Source organism: Montipora capricornis, chromosome 3, assembly GCF_036669925.1.
Source record: "Montipora capricornis isolate CH-2021 chromosome 3, ASM3666992v2, whole genome shotgun sequence".
NCBI classification, from domain to species: Eukaryota; Metazoa; Cnidaria; class Anthozoa; order Scleractinia; family Acroporidae; genus Montipora; species Montipora capricornis.
The window spans coordinates 69,083,492-69,098,491 of record NC_090885.1 but is presented as its reverse complement, the minus strand read 5'-3'; the positions used below and the strand labels follow the sequence as shown (position 1 = coordinate 69,098,491).

Below are 15,000 nucleotides of genomic sequence, written 5' to 3'. Positions count from 1 at the left end.
ATAATAAGACACAAAACCTAGAAGGGGCATCAGGCAGCCCTCCCCATCTGGTATCAACACTTTTGAGGTTCTGTCCCGGTAAACTTTATCAGAGGAAGAAATTGACACTACCACATCATGGTCACTTTCTAATTTGCCGGATCAAAACAAGCTCAAAGGCCCCAGCATGCATAAAAACATTCTTTTACATTATATTCAGGGAAGCAGGCATGGTGCAGTAGCCAAACACTTTTTTTTTTCTCAGCATGCTGCTTGCTTTTTTACAAAACTTTACAAGTTATAAACACACACGCACACACACACACCTACATATACATAAAAGTGCAACATGAGTCGACTAACCCCTATGTTTTCCAGACCAAAATAGCAGAAATAGTATAAAACAGTATCTCTGTGTATAACCTTTAAGTCCAAAATGCCCCATTTCGCTGTATAAAGCGCTAACATGTTTTTGTAGCCAAACACTTGCCTGACCCACCAATGTCAGGGGCAGCCAATGAGCCATTTTTTTTTTTTAGCAATTTCTCTACCTACTTCCAGGAGATTTTTCTCTGTTCCGCACTCCCGGCAAAAACAGACCAAAATTCCATTTGCCAGCAGGGCCGGGCAGAAGTTTTCCAGCCAGCAAGCATACAAATGACAATTTAATACATCGTAAGACAAAACGGCATGGCAAAACGCCTTAGATCTACCATTCAGTGGGGGAGCACATCAAAATGGGCGTGGCAAAAGACTGCAGATCTAGTGAAGGAAACTAAAAAGGGTATATTGACTCCAAAAAACTGTGCAGAATGAATATACATGTACACGTATATGTCTCACAGGACAGGCGCAACCGCAAGGACATTGAAAACAATTTGCCAGCACAACAATAATCTTTTTCCCAGCAACTTTCCAATACTTCTTTTCCAGCCTGCACATACACCCCCTGCAGAAAACCTATTTTGTGGAACACCTCCATTGGTTCCCCCTGTGATGTGGCCGGGTTCAAGACTTGGGAGTCAAGTGTGGCTCGAGTTTGTTGGTTGTCTACTCTGCTACAATAATTTTTTCTCTGGGTACTTCAGTTTTTCCCCTCTCCTCAAAAACCAGCCTATGATTAGTATGTATTAATAATATTATTTGACTTGATTCAATTTGTGCACAACCCCACAAGCTACTCAGCTTTAAATATTATCTTGCAAAAATAAAGGTTTATTATTATTACTCTAATTTATTATTATCATTAAATAATTCATTAGATGAATTCAAGGCCATAATTTCAAGCATGTAGATTACTTTATTTTTACTTTATTAATTTAAATTGTTTAATTCTAATAGGCAAACTTTATTGCATGTTTATATGTACATATATCTTATAACTATTTATATATTCAGCTTTTGTTTTAAAACTCCTAGTATAGTTATTCTGTTTTAGGAGTATACTTATTAAAGATTAAAGATTAAATAATAATAATAATAATAATAATAATAATTAGTAGTAGTAGTAGTAGTAGTAGTAGTAGTAGTAGTAGAAGTAGTAATTATTATATCATTATCATTATCATTATCATTATTATTATTATTATTATTATTATTATTGTTAGTTAGTTAGTTAGTTAGTTGAAGTCTATGGAAAACTTTGCTATCGTTGATTAAATGGCCATAGTTCCATATTTAGGGGGGGGGACATGGGGGGGCCCTAAACACCGCAACACCGCAAAAAAAAATTAACGAACACCGCATCACCGCAAGAAAAGTCGCCGAAACACCGTCACCACAACAATTATTTTTAGCTACAAGATTTTAACGTCTACACTTGATATAACACGTTTATACCTAAACAATTTTCCACAAAATAAACACAACTCCTGGTGGCAGCGGTCAAGTTACTTATCAAGTTACGTATTTATCAACGAAAACAGCTTCTCATTGGCAGCTTAAGCGTATTGAAGTTGGTCTGTATTTTATTACAAATTAAACACAATGGTACGTGCTTGTCATAAATTATCACGGATTAACGAAGTTTACGTGCTGAATTTAGGTCTGAGAAACATCAAACAAGAAACCACAGCACCACAAATGATTTCATTTCACCGAACACCGTAGCTTGAGAAACACAAACATCGCACACCGTTGGGTTTGCGATCACCGCAACACCGCAAATTGAGATTTTATTCACCGCATCACCGCATTGAAAAAACCATCAACACCGCAACACCGCAAATCCCCATGTCCCCCTCATATTTAGAATACAGGAATGAGAAATACCGTCATCATCACAAACGAACTTCACGTCTTCAATGCAAATCCCTAATAATTTCAAGAAAAATGATCTCCCTTCTTTCCTCTATGAACGGGCCCTAAAAATGACATTCCTGGGAGGGGAGGGACGATAATTTTATTACTTCTTAGCTCAACAAACATGTGGAGCTAGGAGTGTAGTGGGGTGGATGAAAAGTGCAAACATTCTAAACAAGTCTCAGGAGAAAATTACATCATATCCTAGCTAAAAGCAGTTTGTTTTCTCACCCTTGTAGCACGCCCAATTACTCGGTTTATATTCAGCTGCGTCATGGCTCCAACCGTTTAACGTTTTGTCGCAGTAGCTTACAACCTTTTCACCGATGTTTTTATAAGCAGAGAACGCGAAGTATTTCTTTTTATTTATCTGCACCTCAAAGCCTTGGTTGTAAATTAAGGTCCAAAAGCCAATGTTTCCGTCTGCATCGACTGCAACGTCTGGAAACAGCAGTTGAACTTCAAGTTGAGACACAACTTCGAAGTCGATGGAGCAGTTTATCGTGTTGTCATTTCCTCCTTTTCCAACTGAAAAGAGCCAGGATCCCTGAATATCCTCGTAGGTGCAGTTAGCAGGAGTGTCTGCTCTTACCAGAAGGCAGATGCAAAGGTGAAAAATTAAGAACGAAACAAACGCAGCGGATACCATCTTTGACATCTCTCCCCAGTTTCAGAAAGTTATTGTGGACTACCCATGCATGGGTAGGGCAATTCATGTGACTTATTAGCCTCATTCATGCAGACACTCATGCCTCATTCAATTCATGTGACTAATTAGCCTCATTCGCAGGCGTTGGCTTGTCACTCATCTCGAAGATTGATTGCGTGAGGTAGTGTCAGTTTACCTGGTACGGAAAAGAAAGTAAAAGGTTGAGATATTATCAAAATTTGATAGAAACAGTCCTTTAGCATAGCAGTTACAGTGTTTTCCTTCAAAGAGAGTTTCACACAAAATTAAGAAAAGGCCAAAATAATTGTCGTTATTTATACAAGGAGCCAGTGAACGAGTTTAGTCAAGAGTCCATCACCCACCCACTCTCGATTTTTTTATTATTGCTCAGGTGATTGAGGCAAGTGTTGCCATATGATTGGTCAAAGTTTACGTCGCATGCCGCTAATCACCCTTCGTCTCGGAGACTTGCCAAAATAATCAATGGCTTCGGCGCATGTTAATGTATAAATAGACCTATTAATTAATAATTACTCTAAGAGGGAAGACTTTTTAACTTGCACTCAACAGGGGATAATTTCAAAGTGATTGAATCAGTGAAAAACACAAAGAATTATTGTATTCGTATCATTGAAATGTGGCAGGAGAGCAAACCTCGTTCCTTCGTGCGAGGCTTTGCGCGCGTTTCTGCCGACTTGGTGTCAGACACACTATAAAACGCGTGGCTTCTTGGGCACAAGCGGTTTTGTCAATCGACTGTGGACGCATACAAAGCTCTGTAATAATAAGTATAGACTAGCAGTAATCAAGGATTAGTGAGGTGCATTCCATTCCTTTTTTATCATCGACGAGACATTCTGTATTGCCGGACCGTCACCCATCCAGGTATTGACCTCGTTGCGAGAGCTGCTACATTACTTCAAACAGTGGGCAAGCCGTAACACTATCACATGAGACAAGATGGAGTCCAGTGGTATAACCCGATCGATACCCGAGGGACATCCCGCGGAACTGACACGATTAAAAAACAAGACGCCTATAAAGGCGTATCTGTGGGATGCACAAACAGTTAGCACAAATTGTCCAGTTACAGTGAACTACAACTACGGGTGAGAATAAAACGCAAACTGCGGTTACAAACATTTGCTTGAACTACATAACTTTTTATAAACTGACAACATACATCATCAGAAGTGACTATTATTCAGTTACAGATATTTTTAAATTCCAAATTCTGTGCCGTGCAAGCCACGTGCAGGGATGGCGCAGTGGTGAGAGCACTCGTCTTCCACCAATGTGGCCCGGGTTCGATTGTCAGACTCGGCGTCATATGTGGGTTGACTTTGTTGGTTCTCAGGCTACTCTGCACCGAGAGGTTTTTTTCCGGCCGGGTACTCCGGTTCCACCTCTCCTCAAAAACCAACATTTGACTTGATTTGCATAAGTTGTTAATTCCAGTTTATAGTGTCCCCAACAGCGCAAGAACGATTAGACACTTCAATAAACTAAAGTTCCTTTTGCCACGCAAACTTGGTAGAACTAGCAGTAATTTGGACACACGACAGTGTTTTAAGAGGCATGGGTCTATTCTCGAATTTACGTCACAAACTGCTTTGAATTCCTGTTTTCAAAGCAATTTTGAAGAATAGATTCATGCGTCTCGCAGCACGGTCGTGGGTCCAAGCTACTGCTAGTTTTGATAACTTTTACCGTCTTGCCCGGCAGATAACTGAAAAAGCGGAAATTTTGAGGTAAGAATGGTAAAACGTGTTTGCTTTTGGTGGGGTGATTAATATCGTGGATGAAAAAGATTTGAGTTTAGTTTCATTTTAAGAGTTCTCAAAAATCCTAAAGAAAGGCGATCCACTCGATTGCAACAAATGGAGGAGTACCACTCTCCTTACAGCCCTGGAGAAACTGTTTTGCCAAGGAAATGTGTCACAATTTAAGTGTGATACCGACTTGAAGATGCAAGTGAGAGATTTCGAGGCAATGAAAGGTATAGACTACGTTACAGAGACTAACACATATCGTGCATTTTACCTTTCGACACACCCATCCGAAAAATTGGTTTTTGCCCTGAGCGGGACTCAAACCCACGTCTCCCTGATTACTAGTCGGGCATGCTAAGCCACTACACCATCAAGGCCACCACACTGGCAACGCAGCAGATTAATGAGGCGACTTTTTCGGATGGGTGTGTCGAAAGGTAAAATGCACGATATGTGTTAGTCTCTGACTTGAAGATGCTCCACCAACAAGTTTGATTTAGAGCTGGAGGGTCGGTAATGTACAGATAAAAATGTTCACCTCATTACCCTGGTCCCACAGGTTTTTCTTGAGCCGCGAAACGGCGAACGCAGCTGCGAAGTCGAGGCGCGAAGAGTCGAGAAGAGAAAAACCTCTGGTTACCTTGAACTTGAATCTCAATTTCATGCAGACGCCAGCTTTCAAACGCGTCAAATTGATAATTATAAAAGGGACCAATGGCAACTTAGCAATGACGCATCCCTTCGGTATTACCAATCAAACGAACCAATCATATGGATTTGCGTGTTTGAAAAAATATCAACCGTTCCGTGCCTGAGGGTCGGATCCTCACCCTGGCGTCTGCATGAAAGTGAGATTCAAGTCCATGGTAACCAGATCGAGGTTTTTCTCTTCTCGCCGCTTCGCGACTCGTCTTCGCCGCTTCGTGGCTCAAGAAAAATCCCTGGGGCCAGGGTATCATCCCACTGATTCTCGTTGAAAATACAATACAGCAGCAACTTAATCCAATACTTAACTGTCTCGACTTTAAGGAAGCTCAACTGTGCACCCTAAGTTTCTCTGGAAAATTGTCCATCTTTCAAGTTATAGAATACCTGAGAAGTTTGTTAAACAAGGGTCGATGGGCAGAGAGGCACAATGATTGGACATATTTCTATTTTAAATATATATATATATATACTTTATTGTAACGTGTTTACCTACGCCCCACCTGAAAACCAGCTTTTGTTGTGTGTGGCTAGCGTAGTGAAATAAAGTTATATTGTATTGTATATTGTATAAACGGGAGTCAGGCAAGGCTGAATCCCCCCACCCCTTCCCCTCCCCCCCCCCCCCCCCGGCTAGTTACGCATAGCAGTAAATTGGTAAATGATAGCTAGCGTTGATGGTAAAAAGGTCGTTGTGAAGAAAACTAGTAATCTGGAGCTAGCCGCCTTGGTATTTGATGACATCATAGAGACTACCAGCAAATCACGAGCACCATTGCAAGAACGACAGCATTGACACCTGTGCCGACTCATTTACACTAAGGGAACGCAAGCGGAAAACAATACGAGAACGAGGGCTAACGAAGGATCTGAGGAAGATGCGACTTCTGCGGCACTGTTGTTGTTCCAGAAAGGGTTAGAACCAGAATCCCTCAACAGATTTTGCGGGGGGACATCAAAAGGAGACAAACCGTCATGGAAGACTAAGGACGTTTCTGTTTGACAGGACTGACTAACCAGACCGGGCATAATCTACAATGCCTTCATTGAAATTTAACACACATCGACGTTGATGTATACTCCTCCAGAAGAATGCGAAGGATTATCGTGTATGTGTTCCTTCAAATTGTTGCATGTCTTTTTTTGGAAACTGACGGGTCTGGCCGGCCAATTCTGACAAAAGGAAAGCGCCCTAAGCAAATATGAGATAAGAACAGGATGCGCTAAGGCTTGGACCATGGCAAAAAATCGTTGTCATCGGAAAAAGCGTGTCACTGCCTTAAAAGTATCTGTGAAGAGGTGCGATAGGTTTTTAAGTATGTGACTCCACAGTATCCGTTCAATGATGTCTTTCACCACGACGAATACAGCGCAACAGATATATAAAGTCCATCTTAAAACCACTCATTTTATTGGTGTCTTCTAGATTTCACAATACCCCTATAGTAAAAGATTTATCAACAGTGTCGCTGTTTATAATGTGGACTGAATGCAGCGACGATTTGACAGGATTTTTGCAAACTGTCCACGCTTACAGTTTTTCCTTCGTCTGTTGAGATGTGGCTCCCATGACAAGATACAAGTTCATCACTATGTGAACATAGATCTAGATACAGGTATCCACAGATCATATACAGAGCCTTTTCACATAACGTAATGGCGACCGTGTTGATGTCCGTAGAAAACAAAAGGCGGACAAATTGGTTCTTTTCCAACAGGGGTCTATCCTATGGGTTATTAAAAATGAGTCCGCTGATCGTGCAAGTAAAAAACACTCTATTTGAACGACTCTTTCCTCAGCAAATGAGAGAATATCCAAGATACACGCTCACCAAAATAGAGCCTTCGTGCTTTCCACCATAAATAGAAACACTTCAATGTCTCTTCTTCATATACATATAGTGAGATCGAACCTTTCTTCATTCAAGGTTTAATAATGGAGTATAATTCTTGACCCAAACTTTTCATCATATTAGCTTCGATTTAAGGACATAATTGCAGGATGATTCTATGTTTGATAATTTGCTTCTCAAGCTAAGTTGAGGCTTTTCTTCACTGTAAGAACAACGTTCTCAATTTGAGGAACTGAATTTGTTTCTAAAAGATGGGCGTATGGCATTGGGATATCAGCCCCAGTGACACGGAATATCGGAGCATCAAGATAGTCGAAGGCATCACCTGAGAAGAGACAACAACGAAAAAAATTACCATTAACCAGTCTTCCTACCAATTGCAAACTTTACTTAGGATTTCCATTCTGAGTTTTTACACTTCTAAATAGCTTTTAAAAAGAGAGAAAGAAGGAGAGGGAGAGAAGAGCCGTTTTCAACTTACAGGCACTTTCTGGTGTGGAACGGCTTTGAGTGTAGCGAATGAATGGGGCCGTGTATCGCTTCTAACGGTTGCGTATCCCTAATTCTTATTGCTCTTTGAAGGTCAGAACATGAACAGCATAATACAATAGTTTGGACTTAACGGCAACTTAAGTTGTGTGTTTGGCTTCGACTATTGGAAAGATCAAACTCAGATGACATCGATAAGTCAATTAGCCTTTCATGGAACTGCAAGAACATAAATCACACGCCTATCTTCAAGACTACAGCACCCAAGCGAGTTGACCAAACTAGATTTTTTCATCCCTCGAATTATTCCAAATGCTGTCAGACTAGAACTTTTGGTTTGTCGACCTTGTTAGCGAAGACTGGAAAAGTCGAACCATGATCACAGATCAGAAATGGAGCTACGTTGGAAGTCACATCGGCTTGGTTTAATGACCTATCTTCCACGAGTCTACTATGGGTCAGTGGTAGAGCATCCGAACTACTAATCGAAAGTCGTCGGTACGCCGACGACTCCTGCAAGGGAGCACTCGGATTTTTCCCCGAGCATTTCCGAGTACTTGCCTTCCATAACAGTTGCAGCAATTTCTGCTCCGACACCAAAGTGAGGCCAGCCTCCTTCAATGGTGACTAAGTGGTTCGTTTTCTTGACTGAGGTAGTAATGCAGTCGGAGTCCATTGGCCGAATTGTGCGAAGATTTATCACCTGTGAACCAACATTAAATACACGCACGTTTAGTGGCTTGAACAAAGTGGAGAAGACAAATTTATCATATAGATACTGATGAAGGAATAGGATTTTCCTTTTTACTAAAATATCAAATCATCACCGCGCGCAGTGAAGGCATATTTTTATGAACGAAATGATATATGAAATGAACCATATGTTGAATTGCGGATATGAAATCCAGTGAAGCTATGATCCTCGCGGGCTATGAACCCAAGTTTAGCAATTGCGTAGAGAAGCCTGAAACAACTGAGCTATGAAGCCACTGATGTTGGAAGCTGGACATTTGTGGGTTCCAATCTTCCCGTGATGAATGAATCAACGAACGAAATGATATATGAAATGAATGTTGAATTGCGGATACGAAAGCAAATGCAAGCTATGATCCTCGCTGTTATGAATTTAGCAATTGCGTGGAGAAGCCTGAAAATTTCAGGACTTTAAGTAAGCGAGGATTCGTGGTTGTGGATAAACGTATCCAAACGACTACAAAAAGTGAGGGGCAATTGTTTAATCAAAGAGTTCAAAATCGCCTCCTCAGAAATTTTAAATCAAAGCTTTTAAAGGCTGTTTATTGTCAAAAGCTGTGTTGAGAACGCACGAGCAAAGGAGAAGAACTGAACATTGATGTACTTAAAGCAACTTAAGCCCGATTTACACTACAGAAAAATTTTGGCACGGCTCGTGTGAAATTGGCACGGGTGCCAAAAAAGAGCTCAGCAAACTTTGTTTACACTACACCATTTTCACCGTACCAAAATTTTTGAGCCCACGTAACTTCTCTAGGAGAAATGCACAGTAAAGCTATAATCAAGAACGTCCGCGTGATTTTGGTGGAGAATGAGCCGCCACCTTGAAATGTACGCAAAAAAACCGCTAGCCTATATGAATTTAAGGCTCAAACTTGGCCCGTTTAAGTGTTGACACTACTTGTTCTATCCGACCCATACCATTTTCACCCGTGCTCGGACTACCTCGCCGACGGTCCCAGCACGGGTAAAAATTTTGGTTCGGCACGGATAAAATTTGGTACGGTTACGTTGTTTACACTGCAAATTTTATCCGAGCCGAACCTTTTTTTTCGGACCCGTGCCAATTTCACCCGAGCCGTGCCAAAAATTTTCTGTAGTGTAAACCGGGCTTCACCTGTGGAAAATTGTAGAGCTAAAATGATTGCTAAAAACCGCCGTCCAAGTCAGATTTTGGTAAAATAACTACAATTGTAGCTCCAAACGTTTTGTGGTGTTTAGACCAGTTTGACAATGTGTTGGTTTCAGATACCACATTCTCTATTCCATTTTGGGTTTGGGTAATTTTCTTCATTGGATAATATCTGTTGCGTCCTTTGTTTTCTTGACCAATCCTGATATCTCGCAATTGCTTCGTCCTGATCATTCACTTTACTATGGTTGATACCCAAGTTAAAACGAAACAGGTCTTAAAATCATAATGAATAAACTTAGACTAGTAGTGATCAACGATTCTGGACTGCGTTCGATGCCAACTCAGGGTGAAATATTTCGTTCCCAGATCCCATCGTTTCTCTTAGCCGACGGGACCTTTGCACAAGAAAACGAAGGGCTCTGGGGCCCGTTTCTCGAAAGTCCCGAAACTTTACGGGCCACTTACGGGTGTCACAATTCCCTTTGTATCTCAAGAACGGAGAGGATTTAAGTCGTCAAACTTCACAGTCATTTTTCTTTTTGTCACTTCGAAAACATGTTGAAAGATCGGCTCTCAAAAACAAGCGGTAGGCAGTTTCACAAATGGCTTTTCGGGCCCGAAACATTTTTGGGACTTTTGAGAAACGGCCCCCTTGAGCCAAAGGATTTGCAGTCCCAGATTTTGGGACTTCCGGAGTTTCCATATTAGCGGTCGGTAGTATTAAACATGGTGGTGCTCAAAAGCACTACGTTTCTTCAAATGTAGTCTATGTGAAGCCTTAAATAACCTCAACTTTGAGAATGTGTCTCTTCGAGTCGAACAGCTAGAAAGAGGCAATGACTAATATAGTAATTGACACTCTGATCATTTTATCGACCGGCTTCGCGCCAACTGACCCCATCACGCCACATTGGCCATTTTTACTTCCGATTCAAGATTTTATTGTTCGCAAGCTAACCAATAAAATAAATTGAATTTCCTGTCTCCAGAACCCTTCGTGTTCTCATGCGAGGGCCTCACCGGCTAAGCCAAACGATGGGATCTGGGAACGAGAATGAGGGTAAAACCAATACGATCTCTTCCTCAAATGAAGGATTATCCTTCATTGTCAGTTTGCCTTAAATGAAGTATTATCATCCATTTAGATCATTCTGTCCCAAGACTGGTGGTAGCAAATAAAATGAAAAAATGTAAAAGCAGCCCCTGGACAGGATTTGAACCCGGAGTACCCACTAAAGATCAACTGACTAGAAAATGTGCCGATTATTTATTTAATTAGTATATATATGAACGTTCAATGGTTAAGTCTGAAGCTTGATTTTAAACTGGTTAGCATTCTCTTGAAGTTTGGTAACCGACATTTTTCACTGTGTAAGCTTGCGTCCTAGCGGGAGTTAATACACGTTTACAGCGGCAATTTGGGAAGAAAAAATTATTGACATTAATAAAAAATGACATCCTCGCAGTTAGTGATATGGTAGTCTAGTGGTTAAGTGAAGGGGTTCCAGGTCGAGTCCCTCGAGTCCAGACACTGGGGTTTGGCTTTTAAAAGAAATATGTTCATTTCCCATGATCCCCATAGAGCTTTCAGTGTCCAAAATGAACGATAATACTTCACTTGGAAGAAAGTGACAATTAAGGAATAATCCTTCAATTGACGGAGAAACTTGGTTGGTAAAAGAGACAAGCGTGGACCTCTCTTGGACTTGTATCAATCCCAGGCCCTCTCTCCTATGATATCATGCAAAATTTCGTGGATGCCAACAAATCTCGATACAATCTGCATTAGTACTGCGTTCTCCTATACTTAAGTTCAACTTAACCTACAACACTATGTTCGCCAAAAGTACCTCACAATCGACTCCCTCTGCTTCTAACTGCTTAGCTGCATCCAGCGCGAGTTGAACGGACTTTGAATGAGCTACTAAAGTGATATGGCTTCCTAAGAAGCAAACGAAACTCATTAAAATCAATATTCAGTGCATTATAATCAGGAGGAATGGTAGTGCAGAGCAGATTAGGCAAAAAGGGTCTCTGAAAGTGTCCTAAGTCAGCAAACCAATGCGGTTTCATAACAGGACTTACCAGGTCTTTCAATCTTAGCTTTGCCGATAGGAATTTGAAAATCAGGACTCATGGCTTCCTCTGACATTTCAAATTGCACGCCATACAGGACTTCATTCTCTAGAACTACCACTGAAATGACAGAGATAGATAGATAAATAGATTATTAAACTAAATACATATGCAAACCTAAGGTTGAATTGCATATCCACAAATTGAACTAAGCTAAATTATAATGAATATATCAATATAAAAATTCGCATATAAAGTCGTAATAATTATTTCTAATTAAATACCTATGGAATATAAAACGTGAATACCTTAAAACTGAATTATTTAATATTGTACTTTAAGAGCAATGACAAAATAAAAGAGTTTTTTAAACGATCAGTCCTCCATTTTGGAACTGTTAAGTGTCACTGATACATGTATCTTAGCGAATATGAAGCCTTATTGGCTCCAGTTAACAACTAGTTTACTTGTTTAGTTTGTAATTCTTGTTACCGAGGCTTGTCACATATATTCTTGCTATATGAAATAATCAAACTAATAATAATTAAATCAAACATCGCATCAAATTCAAAAGATCGCAGGGACTCTCCATGAGTACTCACTTTACCAGAAATAAAATCACGCGTTGGTTTTTTGAAGAGCAGAGAGACAGGAGTTTTTTAGGAAAGGTAGGGAAGCACTTAATTCAAGAGAACCCACGTGGGAGTTGCTAAAGAAGAATGAAAACTGGGACACACTAGTGGAAACTGAGAACTTTTGCCATTGCACTAAAGGTGATGTTACTAAAGCGGCTTCTTAACGTCCAATTGTTACACGAAACAAATTTGTTGCGGCAACGGTATGTTACACGACACGATTTTTATCACAACATTGCTCGAAAAATTGGAAATAATTCCGTGTTCAAGTACCGCAAAATTGAGCCTAGGCTCCTGCTCGACAAATCTATGGCGACAAATATAGCGGACAATGTTGACATGATTGTCGACGTTGTGTCGCTGAACATTCCGCTTTGGTTTTATGACTTAAGGACGTTCGCGCGAAATTTTTTCAACATTGATGTTCTTCTGAAACTTTTACCACTGTAAGATGATGAGTTAGTTATGTCAGAAATGTAAAAAAAATGGGGGGTCACCGACTTCGTTTTGGAGAGAACATGTCCGGAAAAACACCCAAAATGTGACAAAATCGGGCTTCGTTATCGAAAAAGGCCAGTGTCTGTAAACCCAAATATATTGCAATCAAATCTTTGAAGTGAAATCTTCTCTGCCAAATATTGTTTAAGTGGACTAATTAACTGAATTTAGTCAACTGGTGAGGTTCCCTTACAGATCAAGTTCGCATTTACGACCACAGTTTCACGCGCCTTGCAGCCGCAAGATGGCAGGATTTGATGTCCCGTGAGCAGAAATCTTGAAATTTTTTTAACTTCCCACATTGATTTTTTGTTCATTTTTGGACAGCGTGGAGATAATTGTAAATAAAATCCGTTTCTGGAAAGAAAAATAGGGGTCACCGAACGTCCAAGACCGTTAAATCCAGGCAAAGCTATAGCAATGGCCTTTTGCCCTATCAGTTCTCATTTTATTACTTAGCGCGCGCGCTCGTGTATGACGTGGCGTGTGCATTTGCGTGCGCAGTAAGGATGCGCAGAAACAATTGGCGCGAACGTCCTTAAATGTCAAACGCGCGCACTGTTTACGTTTAATGTTAATCTAGTTGTGCAGAAACAACCAAGCTAACCCAGTTGTTCATCATCTTTGCTAACCAGTTATTGTAATTGCTAACCAGTCATTCGCTAAACTTTACCCGACCGTTTGCTACAGTGTACGTCAGTTACGGAGACACTCAAGAAGTTTTCAGTTAGTTTCTAAGTTTAGTTGCGTTTTCTTTTGAACATTTGTAAGGCCGAGTGCCAAGGCAATTTCTTTGTATTTTAGATCGAATTGTCTTGTTAAATTCAATACGGTTCTTTCTTCGTATTGGCGTGTTTGATCTCTTGGTCAACGGAACAGAGGTGACTTGATTCGGTTCTCCGTTGTGCATTCTTGGACAACGTTGCGTAAAAAGTCAACAGACGGGGCGTCACACGCACCAACGCCAACAAAATTGAGCAACAATGTTGCAGGTTTTTGAAAGCGGTTAAAAAAACTGCAACATGTTGCCGAAACAAAATGTTGCGTTAAAAATCGCCCTGCGCGCTACGTTACACGAGACAACTTTTAACGCAACAAGGTTGCACTAAAAATCGGCTCGTGTAACATCACCTTAAGCATGCTTAATGGTGTGTCAGAGGCACAAATTGAATGGCGTGTGTACCTGGATCTGAATCTCTGATTGCTGACTTCAGCAGACCTCTTGCATCTTCAGATGAATACGGAGATACTACCTACAACAAAACAATCTTGCAATTTTATGCACGCTTCTGTTACCATGTTATTTTGATTCATACTAAATAGAGATGTCTGCAACTGGAACAAGTTGTGGACTTACAAAAGGGCATGGGTGCAAATCATTGATACTTTATAAAATACTGTGCACTTACAAAGACCTACACATGTTTATTACAGTATTTCTTGCACCCCTATAGCTCCCAAACCACATGTTTCTCCGAATCGACTTTTTATTTGGTCGATCGTTTATTTCACGGTCGAACTGAACGATTCCAGTGGAATCAGGAACATCTCCTGAGATCCGTAGTACTCCTTCACAACCAAAGCAAGATTTCCCAATCAGCGAGAAAATTCACCTGGCATTAACCAGTCTGAGAGTATTGGGGAGCTTTAGCAAAGACGACGGGAACGGCAACGAGAACGTCATCACAAAACATAAATTCTCATTATTGTAATCATTTCACGACTATTCCAAGTTTTTTAATGTGAGAAAGGTATGGCATTCTCTCAGGAATGAAAACGTTATGAGCGGCGCTTTATTTAGGGGAGAAAATGAAAAATTATCTTCAAATGCTGACGTCCTTCATAAAACCTCAAATTTGATCATTTCACGTTGTTGTTTTGCTGACCACGGCGAAGAAATAGACAAAAATGAAAAACGCACGTGCAGAGCGTGCAAAGCTATTGTCTTTGCCCACTAAATATGCAAATTTGTGACGTTCTCGTTGACGTCGCCGTTGTCGTTGCTAAAGCTCCCTAATATTATCTTTACGACTCACTCTCTCTCTGGTAAAGAAAAGTTAAAGAAGACATACATGTGCTTTTTGAGTGGACCTAGAATCTGATGTTGTTAAAAAAGCGCCAAGGTACTGGGAAA

At 40.5% G+C, this 15,000-nt stretch overlaps 2 protein-coding genes across 2 annotated transcripts in view; both read right to left on the bottom strand.

The window, feature by feature from the left end:
* LOC138043846 (dipeptidyl peptidase 1-like) overlaps nucleotides 1–2,993 on the bottom strand; it is a 6,882-nt gene extending 3,889 nt beyond the window's left edge. The window contains 1 exon segment of the mRNA XM_068890329.1: nucleotides 2,512–2,993. Coding sequence (XP_068746430.1) covers nucleotides 2,512–2,938 — 427 coding nt within the window. The 5' untranslated portion in view covers nucleotides 2,939–2,993.
* Nucleotides 2,994–6,815: 3,822 nt separating this feature from the next.
* The window catches only part of LOC138043847 (pyruvate dehydrogenase E1 component subunit beta, mitochondrial-like), a 17,118-nt gene continuing 8,933 nt past the window's right edge, over nucleotides 6,816–15,000 (bottom strand). The window contains exons 9-13 of the mRNA XM_068890331.1: nucleotides 14,050–14,119; nucleotides 11,743–11,853; nucleotides 11,508–11,599; nucleotides 8,331–8,472; nucleotides 6,816–7,605 (exon numbers count right to left, since the gene is read on the bottom strand). Of these exons, the coding sequence (XP_068746432.1) occupies nucleotides 7,457–7,605; nucleotides 8,331–8,472; nucleotides 11,508–11,599; nucleotides 11,743–11,853; nucleotides 14,050–14,119 (564 nt within the window). The 3' untranslated portion in view covers nucleotides 6,816–7,456. The remainder of the gene's footprint in view (nucleotides 7,606–8,330; nucleotides 8,473–11,507; nucleotides 11,600–11,742; nucleotides 11,854–14,049; nucleotides 14,120–15,000) is intronic.